The 23,770-nt window shown below is 41.6% G+C and overlaps 1 protein-coding gene across 3 annotated transcripts in view; it reads left to right on the top strand.

The window, feature by feature from the left end:
* cabin1 (calcineurin binding protein 1) overlaps positions 1 to 23,770 on the top strand; it is a 218,712-nt gene that overhangs the window by 135,477 nt on the left and 59,465 nt on the right. For all 3 annotated transcript variants that reach the window (XM_055655959.1, XM_055655957.1, XM_055655960.1), the window contains exons 30-31: positions 7,829 to 7,925; positions 8,856 to 9,497. In XM_055655959.1, coding sequence (XP_055511934.1) covers positions 7,829 to 7,925; positions 8,856 to 9,497 — 739 coding nt within the window. The remainder of the gene's footprint in view (positions 1 to 7,828; positions 7,926 to 8,855; positions 9,498 to 23,770) is intronic.

Raw genomic sequence — 23,770 nt, 5'->3', positions numbered from 1 at the left:
TTCCAGCTTGACAATATCTTTCATATAACCTCGTGCCCTGAACTGAACACAATTCTCAAAATCACTACGTCTTATATGCCGGCAACATGACCTCCCAACTTTTATATGGAATACTCTGACTGATGATTGCCAATGTGCCAAAAACCTTTTTGACCACGACTCCTACTTGGGACTCCACTTTCAAGGAACCATGCACCTGCACTCCTAGGTCCCTCGGCTCTACAATGCTCCCCAGAGTCCTACAATTCAATGTGTACTACCATTCAAAATGCTGCAAGATACCATCAATCAACACAAGAACTTGCTCACTGATGCATGGTTTGGGTTTCAGAAGTGCAAAAGCTCAGATTTGGTCTTCGCCTCAATACATAGAATACATCCAGAGGTGATGACATCAGGTCCGCACCTGCCTGGGTGTGGCATCAAGGAGTCCTGGTAGAAATTACATTTATGGACATCTTTCCAGTAGTTGGAGTCATACCTTGCACAAAGGAAGATTGATGTGGTTGTTGGGGGCCAAGTTTCCCAGTTTCAGGACATCACTACTGAGTTCCTCAGGGTAGTGACCAGAGTCCAACCATTATCAGCTATTTTATCAGCTTCCATTCTTTCCATCATAATGGGTGAAGTAGGAAAAGTCACTAAATATATAATTTTCAGTTCCATGTGCAACCCCTCAGAAAATAATTTCCTTATAACTGATCTAAATCTGACATAATTTCCTGTTTTGTCTCTCTTGCATCTTCCTGAAATGCAGTTTTTAAATCTGAAGGGAGAATTTTTGAATAGAAACAGATTTGAAAGATTATGGCACAGAGTCTGTGGTTTCCTGATTGCCTTTCTTTGAAGCACTATTGGAAACTGCCAGAATCTGGAGATCATACAGTTTTCACATTTTGGTTAATTCTTAAGTTTAGCGCCTTAACTCATTGTTATCTTCCCTGTACAGAGCACAGGTTATTTCCGTGTATAGTCCCATGAAAACAAGCACAAAATGATTACTGAAAAGGTTGGCCAGTTCTTCCATTTCATTTGCAATATTACCTTGCAACGGGTCAATATTATCCTGATGTTTAAGAAGGAACTGCAGATGCTGGAAAATCAAAGGTAGACAAAAATGCTGGAGAAACTCAGCGGGTGCAGCAGCATCTATGGAGCGAAGGAAATAGGCAACGTTTCGGGACGAACACCTTCTTCAGACTCCTGGTGTTGCCTTTTCTTCTAACAAAATTGTTAATTGGTGCTGATGCCAGCTATGGTAGGAAAAGTAGCAGAGAGTTGATGGGCAAGTGAGAGAGAAGAGGTTGTAGGGAGATGAGTAAAGATATTGGACTGGCTGGAGGGCTAGAGTTGACTGGGTGACGTAAGGAAGCATAAGAAAGCATATATATACAGGCCTCATATTTTACGCAGGGGTTACGTTCCTGAAAAGCAGCGCAATTTCAAAAAAGTGTACATTAAACATAGAAATTTAAGCAGGCATAAATTTGAGTGCATTCTTTCAGAAATACCATGTGTAAATTAGGTTTTGGTATTAATTAAACAAGCGCGTTATTTCAAAAACGCATAAATCAGACAAGCGTAAAACGCAAGGTGACTATAAGACTAGGAGTTGTTTTACTGTTTTATAATGGCCTTAAATCAACATTCTAAAACTGTGCATTAAATCCCATTACATTTGAGACCTTCAGTTGGGAGGTTCCCTAGAACAATGTTTGTCACTGGTGCAATCTGACCAGCTGACCACTCCATTGTTCTATTTTATTTTTTAAATGTGCAGTTTTTTGCTCCAGCTCTGCATATGTTGTTATTTCCCTGAGTTGAACAGTACTATGTCTGTACCCTGTCATGTTCTATGTTGCACAGCTCTGTTAATCTATTGCACTTCCCAGTGGCAGCTTCGTCAACCCTTAAAGGAGCATACCACAATACAAACAGCACTCCTCCAACTGCAGGAGAAATCCTCTGCTCAACGAATGGATGGGAGTGATTTGAATTGTGCTGCCGAGGGTTTAGGTCTTAGGTTTGTTTATCTGCTGATGCATAGGAGCCTACAGAGAATCTCCAAAGTTGGAGTCAATTATTCCTGCAGAAGATTACTATAAAGGCCTTTGTAATTATGATACTACATGCAATGCAGATACATCCCTGGATCATCTCTGCCTGTACCTGTGGCCTGAAGGTAATTGAAGTGATGTCCCAATGGGTATGTAGCATGAGTGACCTTCCTTATGCAGCAGTGAACAGCAACTTGTTTAATGTACTGAAGTTGGCAGCAACAGCTTGCAATGATCCTGAGACTAGAGAGCTGAGAGTAACCAGGGCTGCCAACTCTCACGCATTGAGCGTGAGAATCACGCATTTGGCCAAATTCTCACGCTGATCACAAATTTCTTAAGCTCAACGAGAAATTCTGTGATCAACGTAAATGTTAAAACTCGTATCAACTGCATGGGCCGCGGGTGTTGGAGAGCTGGGGCTGAGGGAGGGATGGAAGCAGAAGCAGCGGTGGGGGCGGATGCGGACGGGGAGCTGGGGCTGGCGAGTGTTTGCTGGGCTGGCCAGTCACTTGCTGCAGCTCCGGCCATGGAGCAGCCTCGGTGCAAGAGTCCCGGGCAGTCGGAGGCGTCAGAAGCGTTGTGCCGCTGCCGTGAGAGTCTCTGTGCCGAATTTGTCCAGGTGACCGGCATGGACCAGGCTGCGGCTCGGTGCATCCTGGAGGACAAACACTGGCTGCTGGAGGTAAGTATCAAGCACTGCGTAGAAACGGCGGAAGATAGTGGCCTTCAATTGGGAGGGTTGGAGAAAGCATCCTGCTTGCCTGCTAGATTTTCACTTACTGTAACTGCAGGAAAAATGTAAGATTAGAGAATTGAAGGCTATGGGGAATTGAGGGCTATGACAGAGGAGAGGCAGCAATACTCGGGTCTGTTCAGTCACCTGATAATGGTGGGATAGAAGGTCCGTATCTGGTGGTACGTGCCTTCAGGCTTTTGTACCTTCTCCCCAACATCTGCAATTTTTTACCAAACCAAGAATGATGCATCATATAGGATGTTTTCTATGATACATCTATAGAAATTGGTATGGGTTGTTGGAGTCATGCCGAATTCCCTTAATCTTCTGAATAAATAGAGGCAATGTTGTGTTTTTTTTGGCTGTAGCTTCATTGTGGGTGAACCAGAAACCTGAAGTGCTAAACCATCTCCACTGATGCTGACCGGGGCCATGCACAAAACCCTCAGACCCCTGTTTCCTGGAGTCAGTAACTAGTTATTTCGTGTTGTTGATATTGTTGGGTGGGAAACTCATGTTGCCAGGTTTCCTGACAGGAATTATTCCTATCTCCACTCCTTTTCAGCCAAAAGTCCAGCGTGCTCTATATAGGTTCTATTCACTTGTTATGGCACATTTGAACATTTTGTATATCTGAGTGTCTCTGATCCTGCATTCCCTTGAAAATTAGATTTAGTTTAGTTTGGGGATACAGGGCGGAAACAGGCCCTTCAGCCCACCGGGTCCGCGCCGACCAGCGATCCCCGCACATTAACACGATCCTACACCCACTGGGATAATTTTTACATTTGTAATTTATACTCACCTTCTTCATTTCGCTAATGAGAATAGATCACTTCACACTTCTGCATAAGTATAATCCAACATATGTTTGCCCAATTTTACTAGTGTGACTACATCCTCCTGACATCTGCTACTATCCTCCTCATTGTTTACTATGTGTTAGCTGCAGACGTTTAAATTATACTCCTGTTGCACAAAACTGGTCAGTATAAATTAAAAAGTGGTATTCTGAAAGCTGACTGCTGGGAACATCACAACATACTTCCCTCCAGTCTGAGAAACAGCTGTTCACAGTGATAATAAAAACAGAAACGGCTGGAAACACTCAGTAGCTCAGGCAGCTTCTGAAAAGAGAATTGGGGAAGCTGAGACCTCAACGTAACACTCTTTAATTTTCCCTAGATGTGCCCCACCTGCTGAGCATCTCCAGCATTTTCAGTTTTTATTACAGATTTCTGCAATTTTTCTTTAATTTTCATTATTTGTTCACTGTTGGTTTCTTCTGTTTTAAAACAATTTGTCAGTCAGCCTTATCACTATTTCATTGCAGAAGTTAATCAAATTAGATGCAATTTGCATTTAGCAAATCTGTGTATGCTGATTTTTTTTTAGAGGCAAATAATTTTGTTTCTGATTATTTCCTCACTGCCCAGGTAAGATGGTCTAGATGATAGTTGCTTGGTTTATTTCTTCCTGTAAAGGATGCGAACCAGCACTGCTCTGAAGTATTTTGTATGCACCAAGGTTTCCACATTAACGGTAGAATAGGAGAATTAATGTTAACATCCTCTCTCAGACCAACATCCAGCACTAATGGTCCTAGTGCTCCAGTGAATATGCTGAGAAATTTGCATGCCCAAAATAAGACTGGTGGAGCAGAAATCTATTCTGAGCTCAGACATGACAAGAGACTACCACAAGGTCAAAGAAAACGATTCAATTATATTTTCAAAGCTTCCTTGAAAAGTGTGATGGGCCTGTCCCACATAGGCTACTTTTTAGACGAGTGCAGTAGACTCTGCGCTCGCCACATGGTCGCCACATGTTCGCTGGTGAGTCTCCTTCATGGTCGTGAGGCGTTCCCGAACTAGTCATGGCCTCAGTATGGTCGGCGCAAATTTTTCAACATGTCGCCATGGAGATAATCGATAATCCTGTAATCATAGGTGCAGTTGTAGTGGGGTCGCCATGTCGTTGTAGGTAGTCGAGATAGTCGTAGGTAGATTTAGTTAATTGCGTTTGCTGACCGGAAAAGGCATGTTAAGGAGTTACATTCCTACAGCAGGTGTATAGTGTGGTCTCTTCCCTTCACAGATCTGATGAGATCAGTGTATTTCTTTGAACGGCCACAAATTCTGGAGTAACCCAGTGGGTCAGGTAGCCGAAGATGGATTGATGACGTTTTGGGTTGAGACCCTTCTTCAGACTGATTGCAGGGGGGATAACAGCTGGGAAAGGGGAGAAGCAAGACAGTGTAGCAGGTAATAGGTCAACATAGGCAAAGGGAGGTTTTGATAGGCAGGTGGTTGGAAGGGAGGTAGATGTGCAAGACTATATTCACAACTATGTACCCAGACAGTAAGACCAAGGAACTGATTGTGGTCTTTAGAAGAGGAAGAGTGAAGATCCACATACCTGTTTTCATCGATGGGCGTTGGTGGAGGAAGTCAAAAGCTTCAAATTCCTTGGTGGGCACAACTCTGAAGACCTGTCCTGGACCCAGTTCATTGATGCAATCATAAAGAAATCCCATCAATGCCTCTACTTCCTTGGAGGATTGAGGAGATTTGATATGTCAACACACACTCTCTTGAACTTCTATAGGTATAGAGAGTGGTGAATCTCTGGAATTCTCTGCCACAGAAGGTAGTTGAGGCCAGTTCATTGGCTATATTTAAGAGGGAGTTAGATGTGGCCTTAGTGGCTAAAGGGATCAGGGGGTATGGAGAGAAGGCAGGTACAGGATACTGAGTTGGATGATCAGCCATGATCATATTGAATGGCGGTGCAGGCTCAAAGGGCCGAATGGCTACTCCTGCACCTATTTTCTATGTTACTAAGTACAGTAGAGAACATATTGACTGGTTGCACGACAGCCTCATTCGGCAACTCAAACGGCCAGGAACAAAGAAAATCGCAAAAAGTAGTGAACACTGCCCAGTCCATCATGGGTAATGACCTCCCCACCATCGAAGGGATCATCTACAAGAGTCGCTGCTCAAAAAGGAAGCTAGCAACATCAGAGACCCACACCACCCTGGCCACACTCTCATTTCACTCCTGCCTTCGGGATAGAAACATAGAAACATAGAAAGTAGGTGCGAGAGAAGCCTCCGTCGAACCGCCAACTGTAATACTGACACACTTACCCACAAACAGGTTCAGGAGTAGCTTTGCTATCACCCCTCTCCACCCCAGAACCTCGTCATGTAAAAACCCAGGTCCAATTCGGGAAAAAAATCCGGGAAATTCCTCTCCGACCCCAATCCAGGCGATCGACACTTGTCCAGGAGATGAAGGTATAGAAGCCTGAAAACTGTAATGTCCAGGTTCAGGAGTAGCTTTTTGCCCATAACCATGTAGATGTAGAGGTTTGTAGGTTAATTGGCTTTGGTAAAATTGTAAATTGTCCCAGTGTGTAGGATAGTGTTAGTGTAGTTAGGATAGTGGCGATAATTCAGTGTGGAATCGGTGGACCGAAGGGCCTGTTTCTGGGCTGTATCCCTAAAATCTAAAATCTCTAAAGGAAACGGGGCCTTTGGCCCAAGGAGTCCATGCTGACCATCAATCACCTGTTAACATTATTTCAATGTTATCCCTCTTTAGCATCCATTTCCTACAAATTAGGGGCAATTTTACAGAGGCCAATTAACCTGCAAACCCACATGTCTTTGGGATGTGGGAGGAAACTGGAGCATCCGGAGGAAACCCACTTGATCACTGAGAGAACATGCACACTCTAATCGGACAGCACTCGTGGCCAGCATATCTCTGGCACCATGAGGCAGCAGGTGTACTAGCTGTGCCACCTAAAAGAGTTTTGAAAGAGTTTATATTTTCATATTAAGTCTTCGGTGGTAAGTTAAAACAGATTGGACCCATTTGAAGACAGCTTTGCATTGATAGTGCTGACATGAATAACAGGCATTACAAGTTATCCTTGAATGCAAAACCTTTTCTTTGTTTCCTCCTTTTAATTCACACTTGGGCAGTTTCTATCAGGTATTCAAAGCAGAATATTTTATTACAATATGGCCTGAAGATATTTTAACATCTGTCACTGATTTCTGTGCCAATGTACTTCACACATAAATGCAGAGGAATCTTGATTTTGGAAACTATTGGCCTTTGGGGATAATTTATTTTTATGTACTCTTACAATGTGGGCAAGGCAAGTATTTATTGCCTGTATTTAGTGGCATTTGAACTGGTTGGCTTGTTGGGCATCGGGCAGCTGAGCCTTACAAACACATGTGGATTAGGAGTTAGACATTAATCATGTTGATATGAGCCAGCAGATTAAAAACTGGCTGAGGTTATGCAACATATGTAATCACTTGATAGCTGTTTTTATCCACCTGCCATTGTGGGATTTGAAGCCATATCTCTGAATCATGCCTCCGTGTTTCTGGAAAACTTTCCCAGGAATTAAATTACAATACCACCTCACTCATCGTCTAAAAGCTCGGTTAAAAAGAGAGAGGGAGCATTTGGAGAGCTCTCGGGACAGAATTCTATACCCCAGGGATTTAACAAAACAAAACAGGATTTACCAATGGAAGTAGAACGAAAAGAGAAGGTAGGAGACCAGAATAAGGAGGGATGATGTAGATAAATTTGAATGCAGTGGTGAGGATATGAAAATTTAGACCAGTGAGTACAGATATGATTGGAAATTGGAAGGCAAAGAGACTGTTTCATGTTTCATTGCTGGGTTCAAGTTTCCTCCTAAAATTCAAAACATATTTTGGCAACTCAAAATATATCGAGTCCCGTGCTGTTAAACTAGTTAAAAACATACTGTTTGAAGATGGTTAAGCTCGTTTAATTTGCTTTGAAATCCAGCATTCCAATTACACCTCGGTATTGTTGCATAAATAAAAAACATAGAGATATTGAGATGAGAAATGTTATTGTTCCCTTTTTAGAATTGATTGAAAAGTAAGCTGCCGTTTTTGTTTCCATTTGTGCGCTTCCATTAATGGATATGTAAGGCTCTGCTCTTATGGTTTACTGTTTTTTTTCACAGAAAATATTTGCGTGATGTGGATCGCCAAGTACTTGCCAAGCGGGCGTTAGTTTTCACAGTAAAAGTGCTTGAGGACAACTTAAAAGAATTATCTGGGGTAATACTATAAATTATTCCATGTTTGTCAAGTTTTGATATGCATTTTCTCTGTGGTCGATGTGGCTTGCCTACTTTCTTTGTGACTGAAATTAAACGAGAAAATGTTAGAACCTCTCAACCGGTCAGGCCGCATTGTTGGAAAACATCTCTTCACCGATGCTGACTGACTTGCTGAGTGTTCCAGCATTTTTGTTTTTATTTTAGATCTCAGCAAATGGACTTTTTGATTTTCTTTACACATTTGTTCAAATTTGACCCGTATTACAGAAGTTACAAGCTTGCAACCAGGAAGCTGATGTTTGTTTCTTTTTACTTGTAAATAAGTTTTTACATTTTATGATAATTTTCAAGTTCATAAAAATAGCATTGTGGCAGTTCTGATGTGATGGGCTTTTGGCTTCTGACGGCACAAGTCTTCATTTGCCAGAACACAAATTGCTGGTGGAACTCAGACAGGCAGCATCTGTGGTAAGAAATAAACAGATGTCGTTTCGGTTTGAAACCTTCCTTCACATTGGTAGTGGGTCCCGACTTGAAATGTGGCCAGTCCATTTCCTCCCACAAGTGACCTCCTGACTTCCTCCGGCAACTCATGTTTTGCTTAGAATCCCAGCATCTGCAGTCTCTTGTGTCCTCATATGCTGCCACACCAGGAATACAGACATAAATTAGATGGATGGGTGTCCGTAAAACTTTAAATTGCTGCTTTCTAATGAAAAGAGCATGAGATAACTCCATTAATAACAAGAAAATAATGGGTAGTCCTTTTGTAAACAGTGCACAGGTAACACCATTAAAAAGAGTAAGTAGATGTGAATTTGTAAAGGGGGCATGGGTGTATTTGTTTTGGAAAAAGTATTAAAGGGTTCAGTTGTTAAAAGGGTTCATTATAATGAATGTGTTCCTCCATTACTCCATTCATGCTTAGGTATCGGAAGACCAGATTCCAAAATCAATAGTTTCTCCAATGGGGGAGATGACATCGGATGCTTCAAACAAGCCTAATGCTGAAGAGCACAAAGGCGTTGTGGCAAAAAAACTCACCATCTCTGAGGGGCCTTTGAAAAGTACAGAAAATGGAGTAAATGATATTCCAAGGGAGCAATTGCCCAAGCCTATGGACATGGAGCAAGGGGATAAAAATGATGAAATTTTGGGTGAGCTCAGCAAACCGTACACTGGCACAGATGAACTAATGGAATTTGACAGCTCTGCTACACAAGGAAAACAGGATTTTTCATTCAAGCCTCCCGGTGGGGTGGAAGTGGACCACAACAAAACTGTTGGCCTGTCTGAGGGTAAGGGCCCTGAATGCAAAACTGCTGAACTTTCTTTGGAGGACTTGAGCATCAGCTCAAAACAGCAAGGGATCACAGGGATATCACATGTCACGGCCAATCAAGTGGTCAGGAAAACGTGCAGGAAGAGAAAATTGATCGATGACACGGAAACTGGGAAAGCTCTGCTGTTGGATGCCTACAGGGTCTGGCAGCAAGGCCAGAAGGTCATGACTGGTGACCTTGGGAAGATCGAGAAAATCATGTCAGAAACCTATATGCTGATTAAACAGGTAATGCATAGTCATTGTATTTTAAACGTTTATTCTTCAAATAAATATTTATCACGGTTTAAAATGTGAAATGATCATGTTGCAAGAGGAATCTCAAAGTTTGTGCATTTTTCCTGCTAAATTGTCCCAGTGCCTTGTACACCTGGGAACAAATCTTTTTTTTTTAAAGAATACTTTATCATTTCATTATTGCTTAGTATTGATGTGGCATTGCATTGGGATGTGCCTGTACCATGTTGGAGGATTTTATTTATGTCACATCCAAAGACCGAAGGGTGGAATACCAAGATCTGCAGGCTGACTGTGGGGTCCTTGGTAACATGGGGGCAGGTGTAAATAAGTTGTCGGGTGGTAGTGCAATTTTGTACACTGTAACCAAGATGATGGGTACCAGAGTTATCTATTTGTTTCATGACCAACATCTCGAAGCACTTCATGATGCTAGATGTCAGAGTCGCTGTAATCACTGTAGTCATTAAGGCACGTTAGATTTCTGTTCTTGGGTGTGGTTTCTTCGTTTCCCTGTGTCCTTGTAATTTCAGCTCTTCACAAACCCAGTATTCTGAGAGATCTAGGAGCAGATTGGAGATTATTTCACAATTGATGTCACATGCAGCTAGGTTCCATTGTGCACAGTGTTGCAAAGTTATGTGGCACAGAGGGAAATGAATACGTCATAACTTTTACTTCTCATGTCATGGCTTTACGTATGATCATCTCTGCTGGGTGTGGGGTTATCTCAGAATCAAGATGGTCTCCTGTGTTGTGCTGAAGGAACGAAGAACATTGGTGGGTAATTTAATCATTTAGGTGGTGATTTAATCAATTGTAATTACATTCAGTCTGATCAGTGGCAATGCAGGAAATAAATAAGTTTTTCACTTGGCCAAATTGTTAACCTGCAGTGAAAGATTTTTCTTGGAATTTCCAAATGTTACAGCTTCAGTTAAGGGTATAACACCTGACACGGTTCTGTTACTGTTCCTGTTCAGTCAGTCATATCTGTGCTCCCAAAATAGACTGGGAAAACCTTGAGTGGTCTTCAATGTTTGTCCAATCAAGGTATCACCCAAAGATTCCTGCACCCTGGATTGCCAATCGTGCCTAACTTTCAAACATGCCCCACACATGGTGCCAATAATGTCATAGGCCCATGGGTTCATTAAAGCTTTTGTTTCATCCACCTTCACCTCACCTCTTTGTATTAAAATGGATGCAATTTTGTATTCCTCTCATGTGCATTTACCTTCCTGTTCTGCCTACTACATTCGCTAACTTGTTTTCTTCCATCAGAACATCATCATTGAGCCCCCATCGCCTCAGTTTAAACCTTCCCAATAGCTGAGATGTGGTCCTGGACCGGAAATGGTGCAGGAACCTATATTTCATCCTCTTGCACCATCCTTTCAGCCACGCATTCATCTGACCTATCCTTCAATTCTTATACTCACTGGCTTGTGGGAAATGAAGCAATCCTTTATGGTGCTGCTCTTTAAAAAGCTACCCAGTTTGCTAAATTAATGCAAGATCTCATCGCTTTTTCTGACGATGTTGTTTTTTGCCAACATTTACCATTACCGCTAGCCGTTCACTCTCTCCTGTCCGAAAGCCCTGCAGCCACTCTGAAGACGAGCTTGACCCTAGCACCAGGGAGTCAGCCAGGGAGTCTCATTTGTAATCACAGGGTGATTATTGAATGCAATCTACGGTTACTGAATGGTTGTGGATACCTTTGAATTCATGGATATTGAGTAACTCTCTGAACCTGTTAAAATATTGTTTAAAATATGGAATTTCTTTACATGTAGCAGCAAAAAGACGCACACAATTAAAGACAATTGAAAACCTAAAAAAAAATAATAATAATAATCAATTATAGTTCAATTAACCTTTCATTTGGCACCCAATATCTCCCATTCATTTGAACGAGCCTCATGTCTTGCACCAGGTTTAGCCTTCCAGGAGGGTGACGCTATTTGTGCTGTGTGGTTGGGTGATCTGGGCTAATCTATTCCCATTGAACAATTATTACATTGGAATCTGATTAAATTTTGGGGTCCATTGGCTCCTAGCACTGAAATATGGTTAACGAAGTGTTCATTCACCCTTATCTCGTGCATAACGATCTCTGGTGATGTATTCTGGCTGAGCAGATTAATAGTTTCAAAGGATGTCTGACGTAGTTCTGTTTAACAGAAGGGTTGTTGCATGCTACTAAAGCTTGAAATATAATAACAAGAGCAAAGTATTTGAAATATTTGCAGGTATCAGATTCCTATTTGTATACATTAATTGAATTAATTTATCTGGTGTTATAATAACCATACAATTCTGTCCTGACCATACAGTTCTATCTTAACCTCTATCAGCTGTCCCTTTGCTTCAATTCTTTAATTGGTACAGATCTCTGACAATCCCAATGACTTGTCAACTGGCCACGTTATTCAATGTTAGCAGCAAATGTTATATCCTAAAATAAAGACATTGAAAAAACTGTTATCAAACAGATGGGTTGACTCTACCAGTGGCCACCTTGATTCTTGACAAGCAACTGTCACTGAACTAAAAGCATAGAGATGTGAATATATGATTCAAACTTGCAGTAAGCTGTGTCTGACATGATTCAGTGACTCATCTCACGATGCCGGGCTGTGCCTGCTTTTGGTAAGTGAGGAACATTATTTTTGAAAATTGATTTTACTGTAAAAAGATAGATTGGTGCTGATCCTTCATGCTTGCATATCCAATGCATTAACATAGTTTTTAAGATCTGTCAGATCTGTTTTATTTAAACGTGTTGTTGAGCTCTGGTCAAGAGTGCAAGAAATAAACATACCCAGCGGGGAATCCTTAATTCCACATGTTTTGGGATTGAACTGAAAGTTTAGTCATAAATGTATTTCTTTCCATACTGGTCCAAAAATGTTGTAGTGATCATAAATTAATTAACAAATGATGCTGCTTACATTAGCAGAAGTGTATATTCCATTTGGCTAGAGTCTGTGAGGCTGACATTTTAGCTCTTTCCTCAGGCTGTGTTTTGTTTTGATCTCTTCGCAACAAAGGTTATTGTAGCTACAGACAAATCCGTTGCAGATTTGTTTCTGTTAATGACTGTCCTTGTGGTTATGGTGTCTGATTTTAGCAAATAGAAAGTCTTGCTGTTGGGTCTTGAGAAACACCCAATGGAAAATCTGCCCTGGTGAGATTAACCCTTGTATGTGTATAATAGATTATGTAAATCAAGTGTTTCGACTGCCCTTTGAAATTTCATTTGTTTCCGAGCACCAAAAGGCTATTGTGCCCGTGTGTCATATGTCAGTATGAGATATTTGTGTTAATTGCTGGAGTAAGCACAAGAGTGCCTTGGTGAAGAATTTGGAGGCCAAATATGTAAATAATAGCCCAAGCCAAGCTAGTCACTATTTCTTAGCTCATTCTATGCATTTAAGATAACTGAATTTTGGCCCAATGGGTCATCTGTTTTGAGAGTCTACCCATTAGGTATATGAACGAGTTTGCTTCCAGAGGAGCCAACATTTTTCTTTGATTAAATATTGGATAAACTAAACCCATTGCCTTTTGTCACAACAGACTCTGCTCCTTAGCCACCAGTTGCATCGTTGCATAGTCTCAGGCTGAATCAGGCGATTTGCAAGCTTTGAGTCCTGCTTGTGCCGGAACATTGCAGCTGTCACGACAGCCTTTCCATCATGTAATATCATCGGTCTTGGCTCCTGCAGTAGATCAGATCCTGAAATACTCTTGCATGCCATTGTTGCCTCCAGAGTCAAATACAAGGAGGCAGAAATTATGCTGCTGCTAATAAAAGCCCTGGCTGGAGCAACGTCTGGTGTACCGAGAACAATTCTGGGCACAACTGAGGTAGGAACAGCCTTGGGCTGGAGGGATTGCAATGTGTATTTCCCAATTTACCAACTGGCTCCTTGTTAAATTATAAGGAGAGGTGACACAAAGAACATATCCTTGGAATTACTAGAGACAAAAGAGACTGCTGATGCTGGAATCTTGAGTGAAAAAACAAACTGCAGGAGGAATTCTGGACAGAAATGGATGGATGACCTTTTGCGTCAAGACCCTTCTTCAGACTGATCCACCAGCAATTTGTTTTTCATTCAGAAGTACTCGTTTCATCCACTGTCTATTTTATCTATGGCTCTCATAATTTTATTTTGGTCTATCAGATCTCCCCTCGGCTTCAACACTTTCGGGAAAACAATCCATGCTTGTCCATTCTCTCTTTTTGACTAATCCAGGAAGCATTCTGTAAACCTCCTGTACCCTCTCCAAAGACCTCCATTAATGCCTCTACTTCCTTAGAAGATTGAGATTCGGTATGTCAATGAATACTCTCTCGAACTTCTACAGGTGCAAGGAAGAGAGCATATTGACTGGTTGCATCATGGCCCGGTTTGACAACTGGAACCCAGAAACAGGCGTCACCCCACAACATACTCGTGGGGTGAAGCCTGTATGGTTGTGAGTAGTGGCCCAAAGAGTCGTACCTTTTTCTGGACACTGCTGGATTTTCAACATGTTGAAAATATTCGGCGACCTGCTGCGACCATGACGGGTGCCGGCAAGTCGCCGAAAATATTGTGTAAGTGGGATAGGGCCCTTTACTTTCCCACTATGACTCGCAAAATCTCATTGTGTACATTGAAAGGCCAAAGTCGTGCCAGTATGTCTATAGGGATCATGAAATCCAAACCTCTGCTCTGTGTACGGTCGGAAAGAGAGAAGGAAAGGTAAAAAAAAAACAATCCTGCAGCTGTCTGGCACTGATTGACAGCTGGAATAAGTTAATGTCATAAATGTGTTCCAGTTTTTCACACGTATTTACCCAAGTTTTTCAAAAAACCTTTGATAGTCTATGAATTTTTAAAAAATCATGCTGGGTCAATGTGTTATTGATGAGCATGTGACGTGAATCCTAAAATTTGGATCCTAGTATTTATGGTTTGCCTGGAAAGTCAATAACATCAAGGCAGAGGCCTTGCCATTGATAGAGATTGAACCTCCAAGCAGTTAGAAGCTGTTCCGAACTGTTAGAAAAGAGATTGGGATTGAACTGGAGCATTGAGTATAATGCTGATGATCGCACACATTATGCAGGATTTTAAGAAGTTGCCGATGGTGCAGATGAGATTTACAAGAATGGTGCCTGGAATGAAATATTGCAGAGAGTTGTGGATGTAGCCAAGACCATCATGCAAACCACCCCCCTTCCCATTGACTCCATCTACACTTTGCTCTGCCTTGGCATGACCACCTGGATAATCAAGGACCAGTCTCACCCTGGTCACTCCCTTTTCTCCCCTTTCCCATCAGGCAATAGATACAGAAGTTTACAAAAACATACCTCCAGAATCAGGGACAGGTTCTTCCCAGCTGTTATAAGGCAACTGAACTGTCCTCTCACCAGCTTGGGTGCAGTCTTGACCACCCATCTACCTCATCGGAGACCTTTTAACTATCTTTAATCGGGCTTTATTTTGCTCTAAATGCTGTACCCTTTATCTGTATACTGAGGATGGTTTGATTGTAATCATGCATAGTCTTTTCTTTGTCTGGATTGCACGAAACATAAGCTTTTCACTGTACCTCAGTACAGATGATAATAATGAACTCATCGAAATAAATGTGTCATAGGCTGCAAAACTAGGAATGTTGGAGCAGAAGATGTTACTGGCTATTTGTTGTTTAGAGAGGTTCAACATCTTTTATTAGTTTTGATAGAGTAAATAAAATATTTTTTCTAAGGGTGGTGAGTTAGTAATCAGAGATGACTGCTTTAAGACAATTGGCAAACAGAATCAGAAACGATATAAAGTAAATAAGATAAGTTCCTGTTCCTATTGAATTGCTGTCTAAATTTCAATGTCGGAAAGGATGGAGGGAATACATGAAAAGTAAAATTACATAAGGCTCTGAGGAAAGATTGAGGAATAGGAACTACTGAACAGCTCCATCAAAGTTGCAGAATGGAGGACTTCCGGTGGCGCTATGGAGAGATAGGGCGCACGTCTAAGTAGCTCTGCACCTTGCCGAACAAATGACGTTAATAAAAGAAAAAAACAGTTCTGCAAAGCAAGGTTAAACGGCTCATTACTGATACACAATTTTACATAGTAGGTTTTAGAGCTATTATATTTTCTCCTCCATATGAATAATATTAAACAATATCAAATAATATCAAACAATTGGAACACCTTTCTTTTCCTTGATAATAATAATACTGAAAAATATGAATTCCATAGTTTGTGACATAAATATACATTTTAATGGGATCATTATATACAGATGTAATATTTCCATTTCGAGATCGGGGGGAGGGGGGGTTGGGAAATATGCGTCAAGCCGATAGCCTAATCGTTAAAGAGTTAAAAGATAGCCTAATCGATAAAGAGCTGAGAAGAGGAATCAGAGCTGCCAAGGAAAGGTACTCTGAGAAGTTAAGGAGCAAATTCTCAGCTAGTGACTCTTCTTCAGTTTGGAAGGGCATACAAGATACAAGAAATCACCAGCTATAAGAGGAAAGCCCCCCCACTCTTTGGACAATCGTCAGCTGACGAACGACCTGAATGAGTTTTACTGCCGGTTTGAAAATCAGAAACGTAACCCTGGTACCCCTTCCCCAACAAATACAGCCAGACCCCAGTCTGCAAAGAATGGACCCTGCACCCTCTCCTTCCCATTCACCACTTCACACCTACTTAAGGCAAGACTCCAGTATGAAAAGAGTGGACCCTTTCCCACCCCAACCAACACTTCACACCCACTCACCGCCTGACCTCAGTCTGCAAAGACTGGGCCCTTCTACACCCACCGCACTCCAATCACCACTTAAACACCCAATTACTCATTTTCAACCAGTCCCTGCAAAGATGTGCTGGGGCTGCCTGCTTCAATGTCTCCACTATTGTCCCTGTACCCAAAAAGGTAAGGATTACTGGTCTTAAAGACTACATGCTTGTCGCACTGACCTCTGTAGTCATGAAGACCGTTGAAAGGCCAAGCTGAAAAATATCACAATCCCTCTGCTGGACCCTCTGCATTTTGCATATTGGGCCAATAGATCTGTGGATGACGCAGTCATTCTGGGCCTGCACTTCATCCTCCAGCACCTAGACCGCCATAAATTTGGTGCAAAAAATGCTCCAAAATAATGCTCAGAATGCATCAGAGAGCATCTAAAACCCCTGAGCTTCCAGGGCCCTTAAGCGGGCCCTGGACCCCGGCATCGAGGGATTTCACGCTTCGCGCTCGTGATGTGCACAGCACACACATTACTTCACATTAATTTTTTGGAAATCCTGTCATGCCACCCCCCTTTTTGGAAAGCTTCGTACGGACCTGGTCCTTTTATTCTGAGGCTATGGCCTTTGGTCACTAGTTCACTGCAGCAGGTTGGCTCTGCGTTTGCTGCAAGGTCATGGTTTAATGAGAACGACAGCTGAAATCAATTCAGAAGTAAAGAACTCGGTGTCTGGAAAGTACAATCTGAATCTATTTGGTTAAAACGTCCGTGCTCCCAATTAGAACAGCTACTCCCCAATTTCTCACTCACTCCCCACATAACTTTGGTTTGTTATAGTTTGTTCCACAGAGGTGATATGAGTGGGTGTGCAGTCTAATAAAATAATTTTCTCAGGGCGTAATATTGAAAACAAAGCGAGTTGGTTCTCTTCCTAATGCATTTTCCACAAATTACTGAGTAGTAAAGCCAAGAATAACAAAATCCTAATGCTGAGTCAGATCAATAGAATTGGCTTGCTTTAATGTGGCATGTTTTAATGTCCTAATAATAGCATTTTCAAACCTGTTTTAATACCTAACTACCTGGTATTATTAAATTTGTGACCAAAGGTTTGGCAGAGAGCTTGGTTTATGGAGCAACTTGGAGGATAGAAATAGAGAAGTAGATATAGTTTAGAAAGGAAGTTCTAAACAACCAAAGACATATTCACTGCTGGAATGTACAAAAAAGGTGAGAGGGGATTGTGAACAAGAAACCAAAAAGAAAAGTGGGCTGTGATTGATTTTGGGGAATTGGGAAGTTGGTGAAAGTTGCAGTGATGAGGAGGGGTATCATTTGATAAATGTGCGCACAGCAGTCCGAAGGCAAAATAATGGATATTTTCTATTCCAACATGTTTAAGGGAGGAATTGCAATATAGAATAACGAGTTCCACATTGTTGCCAGCTCAATGGTATAGATTCATCGCGTAAGCCACCCAATAAAGAAGTCTAATTGCATATTTTTCCAGTATCTTGTAGCCAAAGGATATGATTGATAGAAGAATCTCAGCGATCATGTTCAGTCAATAAATGAGATTATAGCAAGCATGAGTATTTGGATGGCATGCTGTTGTGTGAAGTTGGCAGGGTAGAAGTATGGTAATTCCTTGGCCCAAATAAAAAATGTGAGACTACCTTGGGGAAGGAACCCTGCTGAAGCTCGATAATACTACACAATCAGCATGCCATTTTGAGCAGGCTGAGATTTCATTCACTGGTTCTTACTGAATCTAAAGCCTGTGGAAGTGCTATCTTTCATGTGAGGAACTTCAACCAACAAATTTTAAAAGTTCAGAGTAAAATGTAATTTAATGATAATAACGGCACTTGTTGGGGTGGGAGGCACATGGGTCAGAGCAAAAATGTGCTTGCAAGTATTTTTGTCTGTTGGAAAAAAAAAATTCTGTCTAGGTCTATGACCTATCGATATTCCTGGAGAAGATCTGGAGAAGATCTGTTAATTTGAACAGCCCTGATTATGGCCTTTTGATAATCCTGCACAACCCCTGGAGAAGCGATTGTTCAGTAAAGAAGCCTCATCATAATGTGCTATAAAGACAAATTGGAATTGTTCTGAATGGAAGACAGTCATAAAACAGATCATGTTGGAAATACTCAGCAGGTCAGGCACCAACTGGAGTGAGAAACGAACCTAGCACTGTAAATCAATGCCTTCAAAAGTTAAACATGGAAGAGATTTTGGCTAGCTCTGAGGCCTGGGTTTAAAGAGAAAAATGGAGAACACAAGGAACTGCAGATGCCAGTTTCCAGGAGAAAGCACAAAGTGCTGGAGTAACTCAGCGGGTCAGGCAGCATCTTCAGAGAAAATGGGATAGGTGATGCTTCGCCTCCAAAGTCTTCATCAGACTGATTGTAGTAGAGGGAAAGAAAGCTGGAAAAGAGGTGGGGCTGGGACAAAGTCTGGCAAGTGACAGGTATGGAGCGGGTTTTGATTGGCAGATGGCTGGACAAAGGCCAGAGATGTAAACAGGATAGAGGAGGCATGAAATGTGAAGCCAGAGGAAGGGAAATTAGGTGGAAGAGACCAGGGGAAGTGGAAGGAAGAAATGGGTGCGCATCCAGGTAGGGCAAAGCCAAGAGAGCCGGAAATAAAGAGGTGGAGGTGTTTATAGATTAGTTACCTAAAATTGGAAAAATTAATGTTCATACCTTTGGGTTGTATACCTCTGGAATACGAGGTCTGGTCCTCCAGTTTGCGTGTGGCCTTACTCTGACGGAGGCCCAAGACCAAAAAAAAGTTTGGGAAGAGGAGTTAAAATGGTTAGCAATCATTTAGGAACAATGACAAAATCTTCTGTTGCCTCCCACACTCCAACAATGAAGAGGGCGGCCACGGTGGAGCAATGGTAGAGTTGCTGCCTTACAGCACTTGCAGCACTGGAGACCCGGGTTCGATCCTGACTAGTCTCAAGTTTGTATGTCCTCCCCATGAACGCGTGGATTTTCTCCGAGATCTTTGGTTTCCTCCCACACTCCAAAGACGTACAGGTTTGTAGGTAAATTGGTTTGGTATAAGTTTAAATTCTCCCTAATGTGTAGGATAGTGTTAATGTGCGGGGATCGCTGGTCAGGGCGAACCCATTGGGGCCTGTTTCCGCGCTGTATCTCTAAACAAAAAATCCTTCAGTTCCTATTCGTCACTTCTGAAAACTATGACAATCTCTTCCCATGAACAATCTCTTCTGTTGGAAGCCACACCAGGGTTGTTTCTCAGTTCTGGATGGATATTCTTGTGTTATTTCCTGACTGAAATGTGAATCTGTCTTACATTTTTCAGTCTTGCATTTCAGAATTATTTCATGCTTAATGCATTTTTTTCTTTTGTAGTGTGTGTTTGCAGATGATTTGCAAGGGCATTGTCAAGGATGTCACGATTGTGCATTGTCAGAGGAACAAAGGAATCGTGGGGGTGGGGACGGGATTGAGGTGTATAAAACTAGCAGTGAACAGGAAAAACCTATTGCCATTAGCAGAGAGATCAGTTAATAGGAGACAAATTTCAGATAATTGAATGAAGGAATAGAGGTGAGGTGACAACGTTCCTCATATTCCCTCCTAAAAATTATGGAGATCTTAAAACTCACGGCTTGAAAGGTTGGTGAAGACAAAATGAGCAATGGATATTTCATAACCTGCAAGCCTACAGACGGAAAGCTGAGATTAATCATGATCGTGAAGCCACAAGGGACTACACAGTTGCTGGAATCTGGAGCAATAAACAATTTGCTGAAGGAGCTGAGTGGGTTGAATAGTATCTGTGGGGGGGGATGAATAGTCGATGTTTTCGGATAAAACACTGCATTAGCCACAGACCAGAAACGTCGACCAGTCATATCTGTCCACAGATTCTCCTTGACTTGCTGTGTTCCTCCAGCAGATTATTCTTTTATCGTGATCGTTTCAAGTCAACTCAGTAGGCCAGATAGCCTCTCTGGTGCCTTCTATTTCCATGATTCTCTCACGCCCAGGAGCTGCTCCAAGGTGACTGCTCATGGAATATTTTCTGGTTTATTCAGGTGTGGAGGTTTGTGTCTGCAGTGTTATTTTCAGTGGTTATTTCAAGGAACGTGATGTCTTTGTTTTAAGTGGCAGTCTAAATCTTTACACTGAATTACCAGGAAGAGGAATCTTATTGTTGGATATCAATCACTTCTGTGTGAACCAGTCAATAGGTTTTACATAAAACTTTTGAAAGCTGTTGGTGATCTGACCTAACATTCATTTGGAGGGATATGGAGTTTTGGGCCCTCATCCTAAGGTCCAGTCTGTGTCTAATGATCAATGATGCTATAGGAGGTCTAGTTATGTTCGCTACATTGAATCATTAGGCATGGAAACAGGCCACCAAGTGTGCACAATCACAAGTACCCATTTACAGTAAGCCTATTTTACTCCATCCACATTCTCATAAATTCTTCCCTCATTCCCCCAACCCACCCAGACAGATTCTACCCCCCGCCGAAACTTGGGACAACATACTGGGTGTGGGAGGAAACTGGAGCACCCAGAGAAAACCCATGTAAAATCAACACAGAGAGTACCAAAGGTCAGGTTAGACTCAGTTGATGCAGCTCTGAGGTATCTGTTGTGCCTCAGTGGTTAAAGATTTGGGGTGGGAATTGACTATCCAGTTTCCTCTTTGCTGAAAACTGGGTAACAGAACAAAGGAAAAAAGGTACTGTTCTTTCGTTCCAAGGATCACGTTGAGTAGTCTAGAAGATATTATGTGAAATCCTTTCATCTGAACTATCTTATAGAGTCCATTTCACTAATTCTGTTACCAGACAGTTGTTTGTATCTAGGGGGGCAAAAACAGTTTGGGTTTGTTTTTCAAGGAGTTTAGAATGTGGGGTAACCTCATTCAAACTTCTATGATCCTAAGGGTGCTTGAAAGGGTGGATATTGAGATGTTTTCACAAGTGAGAATGACAAACAAACAAAATAAGGAGGCAGCTATTTAAAACGGAGGTGTGCAGAAACTTTGTCTCTCAGTGACCTCTAGAATTCCCTGCCCCATGAAGGTCATGAAGGCCAGATTATCAGATGTATTTAAGGTGGAAACAGAGAAATATTTGAAAAGTGGGAGAATTGAGATTGATATGGTACTGGCATAGGAGAAGAATTAAGGCCAGCAGAGATCAGCCATGATTATATTGAATGGCGGGACAGGTTTGAGGGGCCAAGTGAGCTTCTCTTGCTCCTAGGTTCTTGTGTTCTGGTGTGATATCTCCTCAAATAGACTTGTTTCAAAAACAGACTTGTTACAAATAGACTTGTTACCTGCAGAATGCAATGCAAGGGAGAGCTCTTGTGTTCATATGAAGATGTACGACTGTGCAAATGAAATTGAGCAGAAGAGTGAGTGTGTGAACTTTCACCTCAATATGTGGCATGGTGTTAAAGATGACGTCGTTGGCTTTGCGTCTGCACTCCCCAAATGTGACTACAATGCTGGGTTTATTTTACACACCATGACAGCTAGCAGAACTAGTTCTCTGGTCTTGCAGTATAGATTTACCTGTCAGCACTCAGTAGACACCGAGGCACCCTGGAGTTTGTCATCAGCCGTGAGTATAAGCTGGAGAGCCTGCCAAGTACCAGTGCATCTGGAAATTATTTAAAAACACAGCGCTCATTAATAAAGAACTGATTTAAAAGTTGCCATTTTCCCTAAATGCATCATACATGCCACGCACAGATTTCATCGTGAGCATGTAACTACCAATGGCCATCACAACATAGGGAAGTAATAAGAAATGCCATGAAGCCCAGGGACTACTAATTATGTATTGTTGGTAAAAAGTGAAGGAAGAAATAGGCAAAGTAAGCACTGGCCAATTAACTTCAGCATTGGATAAAGTGGAATCTATGTTAAGGGAAGTTATAAACTTTAAGGAAAGGCTGCATTGTGTGACGGACAGATCCCAATAGAATTCTTTCCACAGTGCATCTATAGAAATTGGTAAGAGTTATTGAAGGCATGTAGAATTTCCTTAGTTTTCTGATGAAAAAGAGACTGGTTTGCTTTCAGGTCCATAGCGTTAATGTAGAACACGGAACTATAGGGTCAATGTGGTTAGACCAGGTACATTGTTGGTGATGTTTATGTCCAGGAACTTGAAGCTCTTGACCATCTTCACTTTGGCACCATTGATGCTGACCTGGGCATACACACCACTACACCTCCAGAAATCAATTAACAGTTCCTTTTTCTTCTGGCATTGAAGGTGAGGTTGGTGTCTTGACATCGTGTTAGTAATTTTCTCTCTGCTTCCTGCATTCCAACTGGTTATTGCTCATGATCCACCATCTCATGGACAATCTGGAATGAGTAATAACTGTTGATACCAAGATCTTGGAAATGAATGGAAAAAGGTCTGGCATCTTTCTGAATTAATCTAGAGTTTGATACCATCAGCCTTGGCAGTACAGGCATGATATTTGTGACTACAGAATGCATTCTCTGACGTCCCAGAGATCCAGCACTGGAACTTTTCTCTAGATTGCAGTCAGCAGATTCACGTTCATAATGTTATACTTTGTTGAATTTTCATAATAGTTCAAAGAAATGGGGAAAAAAAAAAACATAGCTTGCTTTATATTTCTTGGTTGTATGTCTTGTTGTTTTTCACTTGGTATGGCTGTGTGGTAACTCAAATTTCACAGTACCTTAACTGTTACATATGACAATAAACTGACCTTGAAACCTTGATTTCTTGGAAGGGTGGAAACTATTTTTTAAAAATTTAATATTTGAGCAAATACAAAACCTGGTGATTAATTCCTGTCTGTTAAGGTTTCTGATTGGTCTTGATTTGAAAGCCCCATGTCTCACACAGAACCACAAATGTGAAGTTATCTTTAATTTTAAATAAACAATGATGCTGCTTTTTCACTTCATGTTTTTTGGAGGGGAAGGCAATGTATATTGGCAGCTGTTGTGTACAGGGCATTACTGTGACCACTACAGTCTATTTCTACTGAGACTAGGTTTACCTTGTGCATTTGTTTTCAATAGCTTGAGATCAATGCTACAGATGATGTTGGTTTTTAATATCATTATCACATCTGATTGGTTAGTAATATTCCCAGGGCAGATTCCCAGTCAATGATTTTAAATATTGATGTGATTTTTCTGAAGGCCCAAAAATATGTGGCTCACTGATGAGATGTTGAAAAATCTACACATCACAAAATGGAGACACAAGGAACTTCAGATGCTACTTTACAAAAAAAGACACAAGGTGCTGAAGTAACTCAGCGGGTTAGGCAGCATTTCTGGAGAACATGGTTTGTTGACGTTTTAGGTTGGACCCTTCTGACTGCTTGTGGTGGGGGAAAGAAAGCTGGAAGAGAGGTGGGGACAGGACAAACCCTGGCAAGTGATAAATGGATACATTTCCCAATGTGGAGGGTTTATTGATAGGTAA

The sequence above is a fragment of the Leucoraja erinacea genome, chromosome 25 (assembly GCF_028641065.1).
Source record: "Leucoraja erinacea ecotype New England chromosome 25, Leri_hhj_1, whole genome shotgun sequence".
Lineage (NCBI taxonomy): Eukaryota > Metazoa > Chordata > Chondrichthyes > Rajiformes > Rajidae > Leucoraja > Leucoraja erinaceus.
This window is presented reverse-complemented; position numbering and strand designations above follow the sequence as displayed.